The 20,296-nt window shown below is 48.4% G+C and overlaps 1 protein-coding gene across 11 annotated transcripts in view; it reads left to right on the forward strand.

The window, feature by feature from the left end:
- Window positions 1-20,296, forward strand: part of CACNA1B (calcium voltage-gated channel subunit alpha1 B) — a 474,760-nt gene that overhangs the window by 237,682 nt on the left and 216,782 nt on the right. For all 11 annotated transcript variants that reach the window (XM_074973540.1, XM_074973544.1, XM_074973546.1 and 8 more), the window contains one exon: window positions 5,582-5,685. In XM_074973540.1, the coding sequence (XP_074829641.1) occupies window positions 5,582-5,685 (104 nt within the window). The remainder of the gene's footprint in view (window positions 1-5,581; window positions 5,686-20,296) is intronic.

Below are 20,296 nucleotides of genomic sequence, written 5' to 3' on the forward strand. Positions count from 1 at the left end.
GATTGAGCTGAGTGCGGCTGTTGCTCCTTCTCTTCCAGTGGCGAGAAGCTCTGAAAAAAAAGACCTCCTCCTCCTCCTCCTCCCGGTTTAAAAGGGCAAAAGGGCTCTGTGCCCTGGCATTTTCAGTGGCATAGAACCACCAGTGAAGCTGCATCCAAGAAAAGGGCGAGAGAAGGGAAAGCGGCAGGGTGGCACAAAAGGGTTTCTAGTCATTGCAGCCGATTGCAAGCAGGAGTGAAGTGCTGTCAAGCAGATTGTCTGAAACCATAATTTTAAAAGAATTCACAATAAGACAGAGGCTGCCATCTTGCTAGTGCAACGAGACAAGGTAGCCTAAGGCTTTAGCATGGATTAGGGCAACAAGAATGCCTGGGGGTTTGGCTGTACAGCATCTGGGACGGGTTGGGCAAACTTTTTGGCCTGGGGGCCACATCTGGGTATGGAAATTGTGCGGCGGGCCATGAATGCTCACAAAATTGGGGGTTGGGGTGCAGAAGGGGGTGAGGACTCAGGCTCGGGGGTGGGGATGAGCAGTTGGGATTGCAGGAGGGTGCTCTGGGCTGGCACCGAGGGGTTCGAGGGCAGGAGGGGTATCAGGGCTGGGGCAGGGGGCTGGGGCACAGGAGGGGGTCGGGGTGCAGGCTCCAGGTAGCCCTTACCTCAAGCAGCTCCCAGAAGCAGCAGCATGTCCCCCATCCAGCTCCTACGCGGAGGTGCAGCCAGGCACCTCTGTGCACTACCCTATCCGCAGGTGCCACCTCTGCAGCTCCCGTTGGCCATGGTTCCTGGCCAATGGGAGCTGCGGGGGCAGTACTTGGGGCAAGGGCAGCATGTGGAGCCCCCTGGCTGCCCCTATGCATAGGAGCTGGCGGGGGGACATGCTGCTGCTTCCAGGAGCAGTGCAGAGCAGGGCAAGCCCCCGATCCTGCTCCCCGGCTGCAGTGCCGGAGCAGGGCAAGCCCAGGACCCCGCTCCCCAGAGGGAGCTCGAGGGCTGGATTAAAACATTTGGAGGGCCGGATGTGGCCCCTGGGCCGTAGTTTGCCCATCCCTGATCTGGGAGGTGTGATTCCCGGCTCAGGTATATGTACACATGCTGGCGCCGCTCGAGCTAGTGTTTATGAGCAATGTGGCTGTAGTGGCATGGGTGGTGGGTTGGGCTGGCCACTGAAGTACAATCCCGCCCTAACTCCTCACTGTTTGTTCAGCCGAAAGTATTCGCCGGATTTGACCGGAATTTGCAAACCGTTTTGATTGCAGCAAATTCAAATGAAAAGTTTCCCCCAGTGGTAAGGATAAATGCCTGAAAGACCGTGAGGTGCTCAGATACGGTGGTGATGGGGGGTCATGTATAAACCCTTAGCTGGGTACACACGTGGGGCTTGTAAAGTGAAGTGCCAGCTTGCTGTTGTGACTGAGGTGAGTGCAGCAGCTTTGATGCTGCTGGGAGCTGCCTGTAAGCGCCTTCTGCATCGTGACGCAATGCTGTCACCTCATTAAAAGTGTTTTATTTCCATCCCTTCCCTATCCGGTTAGTCCTGCGATTGGGATTGAGCAGCACAAACAGTCAGCCAAGCATGAACTGGAAGCATAAAAATTGATTTGATCTCTTGGCTTCCCCCACTTAATGAGGAGGACTGGAGTCGGGATGTGGGAGTCCAGCCCAGCCTCTCCGCTCATGGAGCACTGCCCTCTGCAGCGTGGCGTCCCAGGATACGGCTGCAAGGCTCTGCTGCCGAGGGTGGGGAGTTCCTTTTTTCTGGCAGCTCACAGGTGGATTCACGAAAGCATCTCCCTGGGGCTGTGGAAAAGACCCCGCCCCCAAGAAGATTCCTATGGCCCCTTCTCCCTTCCTGCTGAATGTGGCCTGCACCTTGAGCCCTTTGTGCATGCGGAGAACACACAGAGCAAGGCCCTCGCCTGCTCCAAACATAAGGCGACCCTGCAGACGCTCAAAGAAAGATGGTCAATGAGACACCTTTCTGCCCATTCTGTTCTAAAGGCTTTGATCGTGGAATTGAATCATGGATCGGTCACCAAGTTTGGGCTTCAGCTGAATAAGTAAATGATAAACAAATGATCACTCGGCAACATTTTAACCTATAAAGCAGTGGATGTTTATATGAATTCTCTCCTCCCATCTATGCCCTTCCTCTGTGCTGCCCCTTTGGCCTTTTCTAGACCCCTGTGTCCCATCAGCCTGATCAGGGCAGGCCAGACTACAGTTCCCAGTATTAGTAAATGTGGTCTGCCATTGAGGGAGTGCTACATCCATGTGCCACTGTGTTAGCTGTGCTCTTGGCCAACAGAGTGGGAACTGAATGGGGTCCTCCAGGGCTAAAAGCCTATGCTGCTAGAGCTTGAGCGAAGGGACCATGGTTCGCTCCCTGGTGCTGTAACAGACTCATCTCCTCTGTGGGTCAGGCACGGAGGGGCACCTGCAGTGCACTCTCACCTTTGGGTTACTGCTGAGCGTCCACACCATCAGCGGAGCCAAAGCACTGGGGAAAGAGGCATGAAGGGTGACACCAATACTCACACTTCATCCTCGTGTGTTCAGCACAGTCCTGTGGAGAAGGGGCAGGGAAGAAAAAGAGAGGAAGAGTAGAAGGGAGGGAAACTAAGACCAGGAGGAAAGAAGAGAACAGAAAGACAGAAAAACCTGCAAAAGGAGGAAAAATATGGGGATGGGGGAAGGCTGAAATATATTGGTGGTGGCATGTGTTTTTTTTAAAGTATTTTGTGGGAGTGGGGGGATGGACTGGGTGTGGGACAACCTGTTTCTTTCTTTCTTTCTTTCTTTCTTTCTTTCTTTCTTTCTTTCTTTCTTTCTTTCTTTCTTTCTTTCTTTCTTTCTTTCTTTCTTTCTTTCTTTCTCTCTCTTCAGAGATTTGTAACTAGGACAGCATGAAATGCTGGCAGGGACAATTTGTTAGCCCCTCTTGTTGTTAGCAAATCACCAGTCAGCTGCTGTAGATATTTATAAATACGTTAGTTATTCAGAGAACCTTTCCTCATGAATCTGATCCTTAGTCTCAGTCGTTGGAGGAATGGTTTGTGTCAATGTATACTCCAGCGGTGACTCCAGCTATTTGCCACGATGAATACTTCAAGTCTTTTCGTTATCTGTAATTCATACTGTATAACTGGTCATCTAAGTCACACGGTATTTGTTTTTGCTCCCTGATTGGATGACTCCCAAACCACACAAGGAGCTTTCAAGATGGCTTCATGAACGCATGTGGTTCAAATACTTGTCAACACATTTGTGACACTTCCTCTTCCTGTTGTGAGCAAAATTTCACTTGCACAAACGTTGGGGAACAGTGAATATAAGGCATGACACATTGTGAATAAAAGACTCTGTGTCAAAGAGAGGTAATGGATTTTGTTCAAGCCAGTGCTCACAAGTATTTCCCTGCGGTATTTGCCAAGTTCTGTTTGCAATCTATCAGGCATTTCAGGCCTGTATTAGGGATGGAGGAACTGTGTCATTCTTTCACCATTGCAAAAGAAGAGATGCAAATTTCCCTTGTCCCCCCCCCCCCCAATCTTCAAATGAGCTGATTCAAAAGTTGCTGCATTCTTCCTCCACAAGAGAAGAATCTGAACGCTCCAAGGCACTTGGCTTGGGTAGTGGCCACATGGCATTTTACTTTTCAGCAATTACTTGAAGAGCTCCCTTGCGGTTAAAGAATGCAGACACTTTGTCAGAAACTAAAACCCGGTCTTACCCCCAGTACACACAGTTGCTTGCTCAGAAAGTTTTAGATACTGGTTTTGATGACAGACTTCCAAAGTGCGGAATTAGCAGATGTGAAGTTGGCATCACTCTAAAGGCTACATTCACCTTATTTGTTTTGCCAACCATTTTCCTCTTTTTCTGTTTGTGTGTGTGTGTGTGTGATTCTGTTCCTGGTTTCAGAGTAACAGCCTTGTTAGTCTGTATTCGCAAAAAGTAAAGGAGTACTTATGGTACCTTAGAGACTAACCAATTTATTTGAGCATAAGCTTTCGTAAGCTACAGCTCACTTCATCGGATGCATACTGTGGAAAGTTTAGAAGATCTTATTATATACACACAAAGCATGAAAAAATACCTCCTCCCACCCCACTCTCCTGCTGGTAATAGCTTATCTAAAGTGATCACTCTCCTTACAATGTGTATGATAATCAAGTTGGGCCATTTCCAGCACAAATCCAGGTTTTCTCACCCCCCCCCCCCACAAACTCACTCTCCTGCTGGTAATAGCTTATCCAAAGTGACCACTCTTCTTACATTGTGTATGATAATCAAGGTGGGCCATTTCCAGCACAAATCCAGGGTTTAACAAGAACGTCTTGGGGGGGGGGTAGGAAAAAACAAGGGGAAATAGGCTACCTTGCATAATGACTAAGCCACTCCCAGTCTCTATTCAAGCCTAAGTTAATTGTATCCAATTTGCAAATGAATTCCAATTCAGCAGTTTCTCGCTGGAGTCTGGATTTGAAGTTTTTTTGTTGTAAAATAGCGACTTTCATGTCTGTAATCGGGTGACCAGAGAGATTGAAGTGTTCTCCGACTGGTTTATGAATGTTATAATTCTTGACATCTGATTTGTGTCCATTTACTCTTTTACATAGAGACTGTCCAGTTTGACCAATGTACATGGCAGAGGGGCATTGCTGGCACATGATGGCATATATCACATTGGTGGATGTGCAGGTGAACGAGCCTCTGATAGTGTGGCTGATGTGATTAGGCCCTGTGATGGTGTCCCCTGAATAGATATGTGGGCACAGTTGGCAACGGGCTTTGTTGCAAGGATAGGTTCCTGGGTTAGTGGTTCTGTTGTGTGGTATGTGGTTGCTGGTGAGTATCTGCTTCAGGTTGGGGGGCTGTCTGTAGGCAAGGACTGGCCTGTCTCCCAAGATTTGTGAGTGTTGGGTCATCCTTCAGGATAGGTTGTAGATCCTTAATAATGCATTGGAGGGGTTTTAGTTGGGGGCTGAAGGTGACGGCTAGTGGCGTTCTGTTATTTTCTTTGTTAGGCCTGTGCTGTAGTAGGTGATTTCTGGGAACTCTTCTGGCTCTATCAATCTGTTTCTTCACTTCCGCAGGTGGGTATCAAGCATTCTTACAACTACAATACCCACCTGGGGGGGGGGGTGAGAAAACCTGGATTTGTGCTGGAAATGGCCCAACTTGATTATCATAACATTGTAAGGAGAGCGATCACTTTAGATAAGCTATTACCAGCAGGAGAGTGGGGTGGGAGGAGGTATTTTTTCATGCTTTGTGTGTATATAATAAGATCTTCTAAACTTTCCACAGTATGCATCTGATGAAGTGAGCTGTAGCTCACGAAAGCTTATGCTCAAATAAATTGGTTAGTCTCTAAGGTGCCACTCCTTTACATTCTGTTCCTGGGATTTCCATCCTCAGTTCAGTTATGCACATTTAACAATACCAGTTCATATTGGCACAGTCTATAGGGAGTCTAAAGGGAGGATCCATTGTCTATTGCCCTGCAATGATGGATGTTTGCTTTTCTGGGGACTGATAAAATGTTGCTTTTCTTTCTTCCCTTCTCTATTTCCAGACCAATGATGCTGCAGGAAATACCTGGAACTGGATTTACTTCATCCCTCTCATCATCATTGGCTCTTTCTTCATGCTCAACCTGGTGCTGGGCGTGTTATCAGGGTAAGGCGCCGATGACTTGTCTGTCTCCACCTGGATGTGAGAGGCAATAACAGCTGCAGCATGTTGGACTGCGTGTTGTGGGCAGGGACTGGGACGGGAGGGTGACACACCAGACTCAACACATTGATTTGGTTTCACTCCCTACCTACTCCCTTTCTCTTCCTTGTAATAGTGTGCCCCATGAGGCCACCACACAGCTGTAACCTGAGGCCACCAGCAGGGCTGGTGAAAAGTCAGTAGCCAAGATGGTCCCGAACTGTCAAGCGTGACTTCAATTGCCAGGGTTAGAGAGTTTCATGGAATACACTAATTTAGGCCTTGTCTAGCGAATACTTACTCAAGTGCTGAACTGTAAGCAGGTGAGTAGCCCCAGTAAAGGCAGTGAGACTATTCTGATGCTTAAAATTAAGCATGTGAGTACGTGTTCGTAATGCATTTGGGTATATTTCCCTCTAGTGACGGGCTCCAGTGATGGTAACAGCCTGCTACTTACTCCCAGATGATGGAGCTACCTTGTCAGCTCATGCAGTGGTAGGGGCTTGTGCCTTGGCTTACATCCACTGTGGTATATGTGGCTACGTCTACACCACACAGAACTTGGGGCAGCATGTAGGGTATGCATAACTACACCTCACAGTGAAAGGCAGGCTGTGTCCATGCTGTGGTGTGTAGCTACAAGTGTCCGTGAAGGTTCTGGCTGGGGAGAGGCAGTGCGGAGGGAGCTGGTCACTACACTGCCTAGATGGAGGAGACACTGCTTGTGTGTTTAGAGAGCCGTGTGGGGCATATAGCCTGGGGGTTCAAGGGTGTCTTTACTTGCCTACACAGGGATTTTATACCCATGCGGGGGGGGGACGGGGACATGTAGTGAATATAATCTGTACGCTGCCATTTGTGCAGTGTAGACGTAACCAGTTTGTATGAAACCCCAGTGTTGCCAACTCTTATGATTCTATTTTATGTGTTGCAATATTTTGTGTTCTTCTTAAAGCCCCATGTGATGGGGTTTGTCTGGCCTTTTCTGCCCCTTGCTGGAGCCATTGGCTGCTTGACACCTGTCTGCTCAAGGAAAATCCAGTCAGAGCAGGCTACCAACAAGACAGTCCTCTGGAGGTCTAGAAGGGCCTGGAGGAAAAGCAGACCAATCAAGAGCCAGCAGACCAGTTAAGAAGGCTTGCCTGCTTCTTCTCAGGAGAGAGATGGGTGAGACTGGAACAGAGGAGGTGTTGCTCAGTGCTAGTCCAGGACCCCACGGCTGGGCCAGGCCCTTCCTTCAAGTGCTGCAACTAAGTGTTTGCATTTGAAGTTCGGCTTCTTTGCATAAAAGTGCAGACAGTCAAATCCTGAGTTTATTTGGTTATCTAAAGATTGAGAGAGTGACACCGATCTGTTCCAAGCAGGTGGCCAAATCTTATGGATTAAGGTGGGGTTTGGCCCTAGAGGGGGCATTATGGAGCAGCCCCACCTGCCACGCCTCAGCTCCTGGAGAGGAGAATGTCAGCTTCCATTTAGAAAGTGAAAGTACATTTCTAGCCCTTCTTGTTAAGGGGGCAAGCTTGAAAATATAGAATGTAAAGGCTCAAAAACCAGAAGGCAAATAAAAATAACTCTGCTTAATTTTTAAAAATTTCATGATGTTTAAGCCAATCACCTGTTTTTTTGGGGGGGGAGGGGAAGGGCTGACTCAGATTATAGTAATGCATGGAGTTGGTAATACTGAGCCAGGGGTTCATTACATTTGAATGTGAGACTTTGGTTTGGCCCATTAGAGAGAGAGAGAGAGAGACAGCTGCTAAATTCAGATCCTAACCTGAATGTCCCCATCACCCATGGATGTTTGGATCTGGGTTTATCATCCAGACCCATCTCAATAGTACACAAGCTCTTACAGTGTATGCAACTAGATGCCGGAGCCCCTCCGATAAACCAGTATTGGGCTTGTGTATGTGCACCTCGATTTATCTCTCACAGCACGGTTCTCAGCCCTTGTTTGCTGATTGCCCTTCTGGTAAAAAGAGAGGAGTGTGCAGCTGTGTTGGAAGAAAAGGTTAATGCCCTTTAATATTGCAGCCGTTGCTCTTTCTCTGTCTTATGTAGCCAGGGAAATAAAACGTTCTTCAAAGAACAGATCCATGCCTAGAATTTTTAAAAGAGCCTAACACCCACAGATCCTCCTGTGTTCAAAGCAGGTGTGGGGGGAAAAGTAGGGAGCGGCTTTGTGTGAGGATCAGGAACACTGCCCTGGGGCAAGAAGAGTACAGCTGGCATAAGTTGTTTCAGAAGGTCACAGACAGGGTCAGAGTTAGGGGCAGGCGATCCAGGTGACTGCCTGGGATACAAGGCTTGTGGGGCGCCGGGCTCAAGTTTTTGTTGTTAGTGACAAAAGGGAAAATAAAACGTTTGAAGTAAAATGTTTCAGGTACGCCGTATGTGGATTCGTTTTTCACTAGCCTTCTAGAATGTTCTGGACCTTTGTAGAATCTCATGGAACCTTCCAGTCTTGCTTGTATATGCCATGAATAAATACAGATCCTAGCAAACAAATTTCTTGTCTTACACGACAGGGATAGATCACGCACGCAAATCATGCATCAAAGTCGTGAAATGGGCTACAAATGCAATAACACATAAGGTATTCAAAAGTTTAATAAATGGAGTTGGAGGGTCCGAAGATGCTTCTTGCCTGGAGCACCGTTTGGTCTAGGGCTGGCCCTGGTCACAGAACAGGCTGGTGTCTGGCCAGCTGAAGAGCTTTGCTTCCCCTTCGTTCCTAGATGACTGGTGAGGGGTAATGATGTTCTGTCGGGGCCATTGACCAGGTATTGTCTGCTCTCAGAGGTGTTGGCAAAGGGGAAGCTCACGTCTGTACCCATGTGATATTGTACCGAAAGCACTTGTGCAGCGGCTGGAGCTGGGGGTGGTGCAGTGTTTGCACAATTCACCTGCAGGGTTCCCCAGTGTCTCTGCCCAGCTTGGTTAACAAGATATTGCTTAATAATAATAATAATAATAAACGAAAGTCGCAGGTTCCTGGTCTCTTAGGTTTGGACTCAAGGGTGATCTTGTGACCACAGCAAGGCCCTGAGAGATCTGTTTCTAGCTCTGCCACATGCTTCTTCTGACCTCAGGCAAGTTACTTTGATGCTCTGTGCCTCAGTTTCCCCATCTGTATTTTAGGGCAGATAATACCCACCTCACAGGGAAAGACTCAATTAATTAAGACTTGTAAAGAACTTCACAAGGAAGATCCCCTGAGGAGAGGCTAAGAGAAAGATCCAACCACCTGGGGCCGACATTAGCCGCATTGCTTACCACACTACTGGAAGGTACTAAATATTACGGTGATGAGGAGAGTATAGAAGAAAATGGCAAGTTGCTGTGCTTAATTTTAGACGAGCTGATGACGAAGCCTTGCATTGCTGCAGGCAGTGACCAGTGCCTTCACCTTCCCTGGGAGAGGGCTCTGCAGCAGCCCTTCAAAGAAATGTGTTTCTGCTGAAATTATAGGAAAAACCCTGTATTTCATGGGAAGAGTCTTTGCCTGCAGATTTCAGAGGGCTAGCCGTGTTAGTCTGTATCAGCAAAAACAACGGGGAGTCCTTGTGGCACCTTAGAGACTTACAAATTTATTTGGGCATCAGCTTTCATGGGCTATAACCCACTTCATCAGATGCATGGAGTGAAAATACAGTAGGCAGGTATAAATATACAGCACATGAAAAGATGGGAGTTGCCTTACCAAGTGGGGGGGTCAGTACTAATGAGGTCAATTCAGTCAAGGTGAATGTGGCCTATTCCCAACAGTTGACAAGAAGGTGTGAGTATCAACAGAGGGAAAATTACTTTTTGTAGTGACCCAGCCACTCCCCGTCTTTATTCTGGCCCAATTTGACGGTGTCAAGTTTGCAAATTAATTCCAGTTCTGCAGTTTCTCATTCTGTTTTTGATCATTAAAAGAGAGAGACAAAGGGTGAAATCATGACCCAAGTCAAGTCTATGACAGAACTCTCATTGACTTTGATGAGGTAGGATTTCACCCAAGGACTTTATATTAATCCACAGTACAGCTGCTCAGTGTGCCGGCTGCACCCAGCAGACACCAACCCCCCTGTTATGGACAGCCCCAGCGATAAACCAGCTTCCTGTTCCTGTAAAACAGAGGAAAGCATGGATTTGGGGCTGAGGTGCTAGTGGGACCAGCACCAAAAGGGTTCACTCCGAAATCATGTCTTCAGTATTTATCTAGCCCCCATTATCATTATCTTATTATGTACGTGCCTGGGAGATAGGGCAGTGCTGCAATCCCCATTGTACACCTGAGAAACTGAGGCACAGAAAGGGTAGCTGGCTTGCTTGAGATCACACAAAACATCTGAAGCAGAGTGAAGAATTGAATGCTGGTCTCACAAGTCGTAGGTCAGCACCATAATCAATATACCATCCTCCTCCCATGAGTGTTACTCGTGTGATGATATACGTCCAACACCTTTAGCTTGCAAACTACGTAGACTTGTATGACTTTTTTTTTTAAAATTCGATTTCTAGTTGCATGTATAGCTTCCACTTGTCACAGTTGGTGACATGGAAAGTCATGGAATAGACTTTTAACAAAATAGCTCTGTCAAGGTTCCTTCCCCACTCTGAACTGTAGGGTACAGATGTGGGGACCTGCATGAAAAACCCCCTAAGCTTATTTTTACCAGCTTAGGTTAAAACTTACCCAAGGTACAAACTATTTTACCTTTTTGCCCCTGGACTTTATTGCTGCCACCACCAAGCGTCTAACAAAATATAACCGGGAAAGAGCCCACTTGGAAACCCCAAAAATCCCCCCAAAATCCCCCCAACCCCTACACCCCATTTCCTGGGGAAGGCTTGATAAAAATCCTCACCAATTCGCATAGGTGAACACAAACACAAACCCAAACCCTTGGATCTTAAGAACAAGGAAAAAGCAATCAGGTTCTTAAAAGAAGAATTTTAATTGAAGAAAAAGTAAAAGAATCACCTCTGTAAAATCAGGATGGTAAATACCTTACAGGGTAATCAGATTCACAACATAGAGAATCCCTCTAGGCAAAACCTTAAGTTACAAAAAGACACAAACAGGAATATCCATTCCATTCAGCACAGCTTATTTTATCAGCCATTTAAACAAAACAGAATCTAACGCCTATCTAACTAGATTGCTTATTAACCCTTTACAGGAGTTCTGACCTGCATTCCTGCTCTGGTCCCGGCAAAAACAACACACAGACAGAGAGAACCCTTTGTTTTTTTCACCCATCCAATTTTGAAAGTATCTTGTCTCCTCATTGGTCATTTTGGTCAGGTGCCAGCGAGGTTATCTTTAGCTTCTTAACCCTTTACAGGTGAAAGGGTTTTTCCTCTGGCCAAGAGGGATTTAAAGGTGGTTAGCCTTTCCTTTATATTTATGACAAGCTCTTGGGTATTTATCATTATGATTAGGTTTTAACGAATTCCTCTCGATTCCTGGATTAGGCCCCTTTCCCAGAGTGGCAATGGAAATGCTATAGATTTCTGACCTGTTTAAAGAGACGCCGTCATCTCAAAAACCATCATCAATAATAAATAACTTTAAACACAAATGAAATTACCTACATTCTCAGTAGCACTGGAGATTATGAAAAGAGCAGTAATAAAAAAAAATGAAATTACTTTTCACCATTTATCTAGGAATTTCTCTTGCTAGCCATTTATACTGCACTCAATGCTATATAGTATCTGAGTACCGGGCAAAGCTATGTTGTTTGAACAGTTACTACTGGTTCTGGTCCCGTCTACTTTAGAGAGATTTGCACCACTAGTTAGACTCCTTTACAAGTCTGGTACCCATGTAAAGCTGGGTTTATACTGAGGGAATTGGTAAATCCTGCTTTACATTGGCGCAGTGTGTTTACATTCCAGCTTTTCACTGATGTAGAGTGTAAATAATGTAACACCAGTGCACTGTTCTCTAATGTAGACAGGGCTTAGCACGTGGGCTCTCTTTACTACTCCCCTGTCCCTTCTCTATGCTGGTAGTTTTGTTTCCTTTCCTCTCTCGGTGAGTAGTGCAAATAAACTAGCCTGTTTTGCTTCCTGGTTCTCACATACCAGTAAAATCTGGCAATGTTTGGGTTGCAAACACTGCAGGTGCGGTATTTGTTTTAAAAGGAAGGCCAAATAACCCCTCCATCCCCATTGTTTCCAGTGGAAATTAAAGTAAAATAAACAACCAACAACAAAAAAATGGAGAAAAATGTTTGGCTCTTAGGTGTTAGTAAAATTGTGATATAAAAATAACCCTAAAGATCAGACCACACCTGACGTGAGAATGGCTAAAGATGTAATTAAAAGCATGTTGGCGCTGTAATTCAGATTAGATTAGGCTCTGCCTGCTGTACGGCGTGCCCCCCCTCACCCCCCATGCATGCTGATCAAAGTTCTGCCCGTGCTCTTGTAATCAGTTAATATTTAAATACTCTCTCAGAATGGCCTTCTGAGCTTTTTGCTCTCTCTCATATGATGCTCATTGCTGAAGCAGGTGGCTGTTTTCTCTTCCCCAATGCAAGTATCATGGGTCAGATGGTCAAAAGAGCTCAGCTCCCTTTGAGACACCAAAATAAAGTGGCCAGATTTTCCAAAGGAACACATGCCATGTGGCTACGATGCAATTTTTAGTGAGCTAGCTCGCTCAAAGCTGGCTTGGATGTGCTTACATTACACATGGTCTCCGCATTGTAGTGTAGACATACCCTTGCCATATCGATTCAGTATGACATTAAGGGTGAGTCTGTAAGGACAAACTCAGTATCCGTTTTCCAGTAGTAATGCAGCTGCACCAGTCTTAAACTGCTCAAGACAAGGTTAGGATGTTTTAGCCCCATGGCATGGGTTTTCATGTCTACACCAGTGGCTTATCACTCATGCAGCCAAATTCTAGCAGTTGATGAAATCGAGGTCCTAATTTTTCTAGTGTAGACAAGGTGCAAGTCTCTGCAGCAGGAACAAAACTGCATACTCACCATAGCATGACAGCTGTGTGCAGTCATGTTCTTCACTTTGGAATTTCGGAGCTTGTGTGCCATTATCCTTTGGAACCATTGGTCAGGGAGGAATAAGACTGGTAGATCTCAGTGCCAGATCATAGACTATCAAGTTGGAAGGGACCTCAGGAGGTCATCTAGTCCAACCCCCTGCTCAAAGCAGGACCAGTCCCCAATTTTTGCCCCAGATCCCTAAATGGACCCCTCAAGGATTGAACTCACAACCCAGGGTTTAGCAGGCCAATGCTCAAACCACTGAGCTAGCCCTCCCCCATGTTCCTCTCAAATTGAGGGTATGCCTATCCCTTCTCTGCTCTGCAATGAGTCATATTTTTTCCCCTCACAGGCTGTCTTTGTTGTTCCTTTTGAACCTTTGGGGGTCTCCCCTCCCACTCCTTCCTTCCTTCCCTCCCTTACCTATACCAAGATCCCACATCCCAGACACTATCCTTCTAGCTGAGCATGAGTAGCTGAGACACCCTTCAGAGATGACCGATGCCAATAATTCACCTGGCTGACATTTGTTTTACTGGGCTAACCCTCCCGCTCATAAACATCAGTGGATGGTGTACTTGATCAAGTTGGACAGATACAGTGTGTGTTTGGCCATCCATCCATCAATCCAGTCATCCATGCCCTAGAAAACACATCAAACAGGCTTAAGGTGTTCGCATGCACTCTTCAGTTACAGAGACAGTAAAAGCCTTTTAAAGAGGAAAATGTTTACCTCAAAGACACCAAATTAACAACCTGACCAATGTTTCCCATGCAACTTGCAGCGAGCCCACCCAAAGTAGGAGTATCTCAGGCTTCATTTTCACTAGTGAACTGGATTGGTTGTACTGATCCAACTTAACCACAAACAGGCCTGTGTGTCTATACTAGCCTGGCTGAATCAGTTTACGTTTCGTCCTGCATCCATAGTCGTGCTGTCCTAAACTGTTTCGGTTGCAGTGCCCTCTGGGTACCTATCCCACAATCCCCACCTTAGCTCCCGTGCCTTCTTGGAGATTCCACAAGGCCGCTAATGCAGTCGCAGAAGGCCTAGCTGAACAGTTTTAGTTTATTTGCATCCACATTGGCATTAATCTGCTCATGCTTTAACTGTTTTATTCAGCTGCTGAAAGGTGGTCTGCCCTAGCTAGTTATTAAAACATTCATGGAGTATTTCAGGGTCTGTTGTGTGGATGGCTATATAGTGTTCTCCCTACTGTAACCGACAACACCGCAGGGTGTGGCTCGGAGTGCTGTGGTCCCCTAAATGGTTGGTAGTGTGCTGGGGGTAGGCTGTGAGATCAGACGCGAGTGCTAGAGGTGCTCCAGCCACTGGGCTCTTCAGGCTCCAGCGCTGGATGGATACCCCAAAACACTCGCAGGCTTCAAATTGATAAAAGGGTCCTACCAGGAGTAAACGGGGCAGTTAATCTAGCATGGCTTTTTTTAACATGCACAAGAGATCAGCTAATAGTTCCTAACTCTGCCCCTAGGGGCAGTCCAGGGGTATACAAGGTAACCAGGTCTAGTTATAACCTTGTACACCTCTTGGCAGCAGGCTACAATTCTGTGTCCTCTTTCTGTGGCCTAAAGCAGGTCCCCCTCCCAGCATCAAGGTGTGTCTCTGTCCAGCTCTCAGGCCCTCCTGGGTCTCCTCCAGACTGCCTGCTATCCAGCCTTTCCTCAACAGCGAGCTCCCTGGCTGCTGTCTGCAGTTTGCTACTGCTGCTCCCGTCTGAGCCAGATCCCTCTCACCCTGGGTAGGGCCTAGGCAGTGAGATTATGGAGACTTCTGGGGGCTGGATGTGAACGGGGTGGTAACAGTGGCCAATAACGAGCCAACAGATTCATTCCTATACATTTTTGCTCAGTGTAAATGCTTTGACCAGGCCTGTGTAATTGCTTTAGATTGTACCATGGCAGGAGCAAGGGGACAGGTGTCATCAAAAAAGGATGGGTATGAACTTGCTACAGAGCCTGAGCCTGGGTCTGAATTAATTAGGCTGTTTGCTAACAATTTCCCACTGTTTCTGCCACCAGTGGTGGGAGCGGTGGGAGCACAGGACACCAGCAGCTGCCAGCATTCCTCCCACAGGAGCAGTGCATAGGGCTGGTCTGTGGGTCAGGGCTTACAGTGCACTGGGTTGAAGTGCGGGGAAACCCCCCTCTGATTGGCTGCTCTTCCCTATAAGGTGGGCCAGTGGGGCAAGCAGCCAATCGGAGCTGCAGCAGAAGTTCTGTGAGCAGTGACTGACAGCTCCCCTGCCCCTCCCACTTCCCCTCTCCCTCCTGGCAACACTGGGTCTGGGGAGGGGAAGAGGGAACTCTTGCAGCCTACCCCCCAGACATGGGGAGAACCCCAGGAGGGGAAGTGGTGAGGCTGAAGGGCTGGCAGAACTGAAGAGGGGGCTGGAGGGTGCAAACAGATGTGGGGGCAGAACTGATGTGGGGACTGGATTGATTTGGGGGCTGAGGGGCAGAATTAATTGCTGGGCAGATGTGGGGATAATGAGACACCCCGCACCAGCAGTCTTTTCAGACCACGTTCAGCGTTGCTGGGAGGGGAGTGAGTAGTTACAAGTGGCTCACTCCGGATGTGCATCCAAAAGCCTGGATGCTTTTACATGTGAACCTCTTGAGTGTGAAGGATGGTGCTGGACCAGTCTTGAAAACGAGCTTTTCCACAACATGGATGGTGGCGCTTGGGGTTTTTCCAGCCCAACCAAGAAGCAAGAACTGCCTTTTTGGGGCCTCTGCTCCCAGCTGCAACCAGGAAGTGCAGAGATGCACCAAGATGGTAGCTTTTCGTGGTGGAGACCTACCTGTGCATCGTCTAGACCGGCCGTGTGCAGGGATAGACAACATCAGCAGCTTTACTTACATTTAACACTCCAAGCGTGTTTTATACTCTGCCACAGCCAGATCGACAGCACTGGCTCCGAGTGGCCAGGCAGGGAGGGTCCTTCTGTGGAGGGAATACTGCTCGATATCGCTCAACACGGAGAATGACTCTGGCTTCAAGGTGCCAGGCTTAATGGATTTCAGTGGATTTGAAGAGCTCATCTCTGGCTTGAGCTAGCAGCTGTTGATTGTCCTGGAAGAGCTACTGCAGCTTTCATGGCTCACTGTAACAACGCATCTTAAATCTCTCCTGCCACAGCTCATTTTGAGCAGGTTGTGCCCTATCACGGTGTCGTCTGAACTGAACTTTCCATACATCCTCTTCCCGTCGGCTGCTATTTTCTCAGTGCTGAGGTAGTGTGTCCTAGATTGTCATTGCTTCCCATCTCTTACAGCGTCCCCAGGGGATTCCTTACCCTTGTGTGCTGGGTAACTGTGGCTTCAGTCCTGATTACTGCAGCCTATTGGCTGGGAGCGCCCAGCTCCGTTCAAACCTCATTGAGCCGTCTGCCTTAGTGGCTCGATTTGCTAAGTTTCGTGACAGATTTTTCCCTTTCACAGCATTCTGCTAGATTGAGATAATAAAACTTCAGCTTGTGAGACATGCAGAGACTGCAGTAGAGTGAAAGCTAATTAATGTATCATAATGGCAAAAAATTCCTTTGTCCTTCTCTTCCCTCATTATGAGGGACAATCACTCGTTTTCCACCCAGATTTACTTCCATCCCACGCTTACCTACTGCGATCTCGCTTTGGCTGATATCAATTACTTGCCTCAGAAATGCTGCATAATGGAAAGCGATGTCAGTGCTATAAATGTATCTTGCATCAGTTTCAGATTCCTGCTCTCTCGCTTTGGGTGATCTCTGTTGTGGGGCTTAGCCCACCTTCAGCTCCACATTAGACCTGCAGATAGAGCACGAGATGGGCTGACTCTCCCTTCTTTCCCACCGCCACCCCACTTGGGTAACAAACCCATTGCTGTAAACAGCAGAGAGACTACGTAATCCCTGCAGAGGTGAGAGCAGAACTTCTGGTCCATGGGCGGTGGGTGAACTGGCCCTTGGGGGAGGCTAGTTCCTGACTCCTCCCCTTTTGCCTGAGGCCCCTCCCCCCACCGGATCCCACAGCACCCCCACCACAGCCGCTGGCCTCCCTGCTCCAGCCCCAGGCCGCCTCTGCACCTCCAGCCCAAACACCAGGCAGGTGGTATGGCCACAGTGCCCCCCAGCCCCAGAGCACCGGGCAGGCCGCACAGTCCCAGCACCCGTGATCCCAGCCCTAGAGCACCACATGGGTGGCATGTGGATGGGGCCACACTGGCCTGTTTGGGGAGGCTCAGCCTCTCTCAGCCTCTGATACCCACTGCCCATTTTCTGGTCCAAAGTACAGGCCCCCCCACTTGAGCTCAATGACCCTTAGTTTGCAGCTCTGGTAGTTGGTCCCTTATTCTGTGTGTGGTCCACTAAAACAGTGGCTCTCAAACTTTCCAGACTACTGTACCCCTTTCGGGAGTCTGATTTGTCTTGCGTGCCCCCAAGTTTTACCTTATTTAAAAACTACTTGCTTATAAAATCAGACATAAAAATCCAAAAGTGCCACAGCCACACTGTTACTGACAAATGGCTGACTTTCTCATTTTTACCACAGAATTAGAAAATAAATCAGTTGGAATATAAATATTGTACTTGCCTTTCAGTGTGTGGTAGATAAAGCAGTATAAACAAGTCCTTGCATGGATGAAATTTTAGTTTGTACTGACTTTGCGTGTGCTGTTTATGTAGCCTGTTGTAAACCGAGGCAACTATCTAGATGAGTTGACATACTCCCTGGAAGACCTTGGGTACCCCCAGGGATACGCGTACCCCTGGTTGAGAGCCACTGCACTAAAGGGTATCGAGAGCTGTCTGTCATTCACTCACTCCGTGTTTTACACACTTACCCCTATTGGAAGTGAGGTAGAGGATGGAGCCTTTAGTATGAACCAATGGGGAGACCAGATTAGGTTAAGCTGCCTGGGGCTGTCCTTTCCCATTGGGATGGAGAGTTGCTGGATCTAGTTACAGCGTCCCTCACCACTCCCTCTCATTTTCTGCCGCAGGTTGAAAATGGCCCTTGACGCTGTGGGATAAATGGGGCTGCTGTCCCCAAGCCCCCTGCCTCAGAGCTGCACTGCTATGGGGTCTGCAGCGTTACTTCCTGGACCAGGAAAATAAAATTGCAACTGACACAAGCTGGGTGTAAAGACAAAGAGGCTGCAAGGGCATTAAAGGGCTCGTCTCTGGGCCTTTCCACCTCCCCGTCTCTGGGGAACACGTGGTGCTTTCTCTGTTTGAGTCATGTTTGATTCACTCCAGGCTCAAGAGATAGAGATGGTGGCAAAGCCTGGATTGATTGCGAGCATCGCTCTCCCGGTAATGCTTTCATCCCTTTTCAGCTAGCCGAGGAGAGCTATTTTCTCCTCTGTGCAAGCGATGAGAGGGAAGCAGCAGCAGCAGCAGCTCTGGCTGTGCAGGATTGATCAAGCCTAGACCTTGGCCCTTCCTGAGATAAATGCCAGCTATTAGCAAGGGCTGGTGGCTCCGCCAGCTGGGCTTCTCCTGCCCTCCGGGTAGCCCCGTCCCTGAGTCCAGTCAGGAAGCAACGGGGGCGCGCTTTCTCCCATGCACAGCATGACGCAGCCAGACGCCAGCCAGAAGGCCAGACGGGGTTGGATAGCACTGGGCATGCTGGGGATTTCATGTACCTAGTGGGAGCACTGAGGGCAGATCTGTAGCAATGTGCTCTGCCATCTGCATCATTATCAAATCTTAGACCTCTGTCACGCTTCCTTGAAGCGTATTGTTCAATGTTGGCGATTTAATCTTCTGGCTCAGATACTGGTGTCGTTACACAAGTGCCTTTATGCTCCAGAAACTGATGCTGAAAAAAGCATCTTCTCACTCGGTGCATCTGCTTCCCGTGTGGCTCTCGAGCCCGTCGGTTTACTGGTGCCCACGCTTTTTCGTTAGCGCCAACGCCGCGGTGGCAGCGCAGCTACTGGGCCAAGCAGGGGCTGCAGAAGGCCCTGCACACAGCAGTGCTGGGATGGGTCTGCTGTGTGTTTGGAGGTGGGAGAGCCTGAACAGGGAGGCTGCCGCCCCAGTGCACTGCAGCCCCAGTGCACTGCACTCCGTGGGGGCTACATTTGGGGCGTAGCTACAATGGTGCAAGTGGTGCAGTCGCACCAGGTTCACGAGGCTGTGGGGGCTCAATCAGCAGAGGCTGCTCTACTTTAGGCACCATGGTAGTTACACCACAGTCTACCTACAGGCAGACGGGGCTCTCCCGCACCCTCCCCAGGGTCATTCAGCCTCGCGTCATGAGGTATGGGGTATGGCAGCCTGAGGGAAGTGCAGGGTTATAGCCACTGCCAGGAGGATCCATCAGCTGTATTCTCCACAGTGCAGAAGCAGCCGCAGAATTGCTCCATGGCCAGGGATGACGGCATGGCCTCCTCTCTTCCCAGCTGCTGTGCAACCTCCCCGCGCAAACCCCATCAGCAGGTCCGGACTATGCCTCTAGCGCAGCAGTGCCTGCAATGGGCACGCAGCTTGGTGCGCTGCTTCCTTGTCCCAGCATCAGGCGCTGTGGTTGCTGGTTCTGTTACGCCATCCCTGCAAGGGCTCCCTTTCGGAGGGGAATGTCCAGGAATGATGCTAAAAGGCACCAGCTATGCACAGCTCCGAAGGAAGGCAAGTGAGAGCAGACACGTACCCTCCCTTCTCCATGGCTCTCAGAGCCCGCTCTCCAGTCTGAAATGTCCAAAGTGACAGGGCAGCCAGCCCTTCCCTTGAGAGGCCATGCTGCAACCAAAGCCCTCTCAGTTGTATTAGATGTCATCAACACCAAGACGTTCCTGGTGATGTTTTGCCAAGTACTTCGCTTCCCTAATTTCATCTCATTTCATCCCAGCCCAGTTATATACCCCCTTGTATTGCTCTAAACAATTCCTCCTTGTTCTTGGTGTGTACACCCTTCTTGCACCCGTAGATTGTACCATCTCCTTTCCAAGTGGTTTCCTAGCCAAGCTAGACATATGTAATTCTTTCCCTCCTAAACAGAAAGGAAGGATGGCCCAGTGGTTATGCTTCTAGCCAGGGATTTGGAAAGACTTCAATTTTCCACTCTGCTGCAGACTTTGTGCATGACCATGGGCAAATTGCTTAGCTTGTCTGTGCCTCAATTCTCCATCTATGAAATGGGGGTAATAGTGCTACCTTACCTCACAAGGCTATTGTTAAGATTAAATGTATTAAAAGTAGTGAGGTTCTCAGATAGTAATATCTGATTGGGAAGGGGGAAGCAGGCCTATATGTACCTGAGATACATTTGTGTCCTTCAGTCTTCACTAATCTCTCTTCACTTTGTTTATATCTTTTTGGTAGCAAGGTGCCAAAACCAGTTTTCTCCGCATGGCCAGATAGCCACGGGCTTGTGTCTTTCCTTCTCGGCACCCTGATACCTCTGTGCATGCAGCCTCGAATTGTGTTGGCCTGTGCTGCTACCATGATGCATTGCAAACTCCTCTCGAATGTGTGGCCCATTGTCACTCCTGGATCTCTCTTGACTTGCAGCTGCCTGCCTCTCTCTCTCTCTCTCTCTCCCACCATATATAGGCTTCTGAT

Source organism: Natator depressus, chromosome 16 (assembly GCF_965152275.1).
Source record: "Natator depressus isolate rNatDep1 chromosome 16, rNatDep2.hap1, whole genome shotgun sequence".
NCBI classification, from domain to species: Eukaryota; Metazoa; Chordata; order Testudines; family Cheloniidae; genus Natator; species Natator depressus.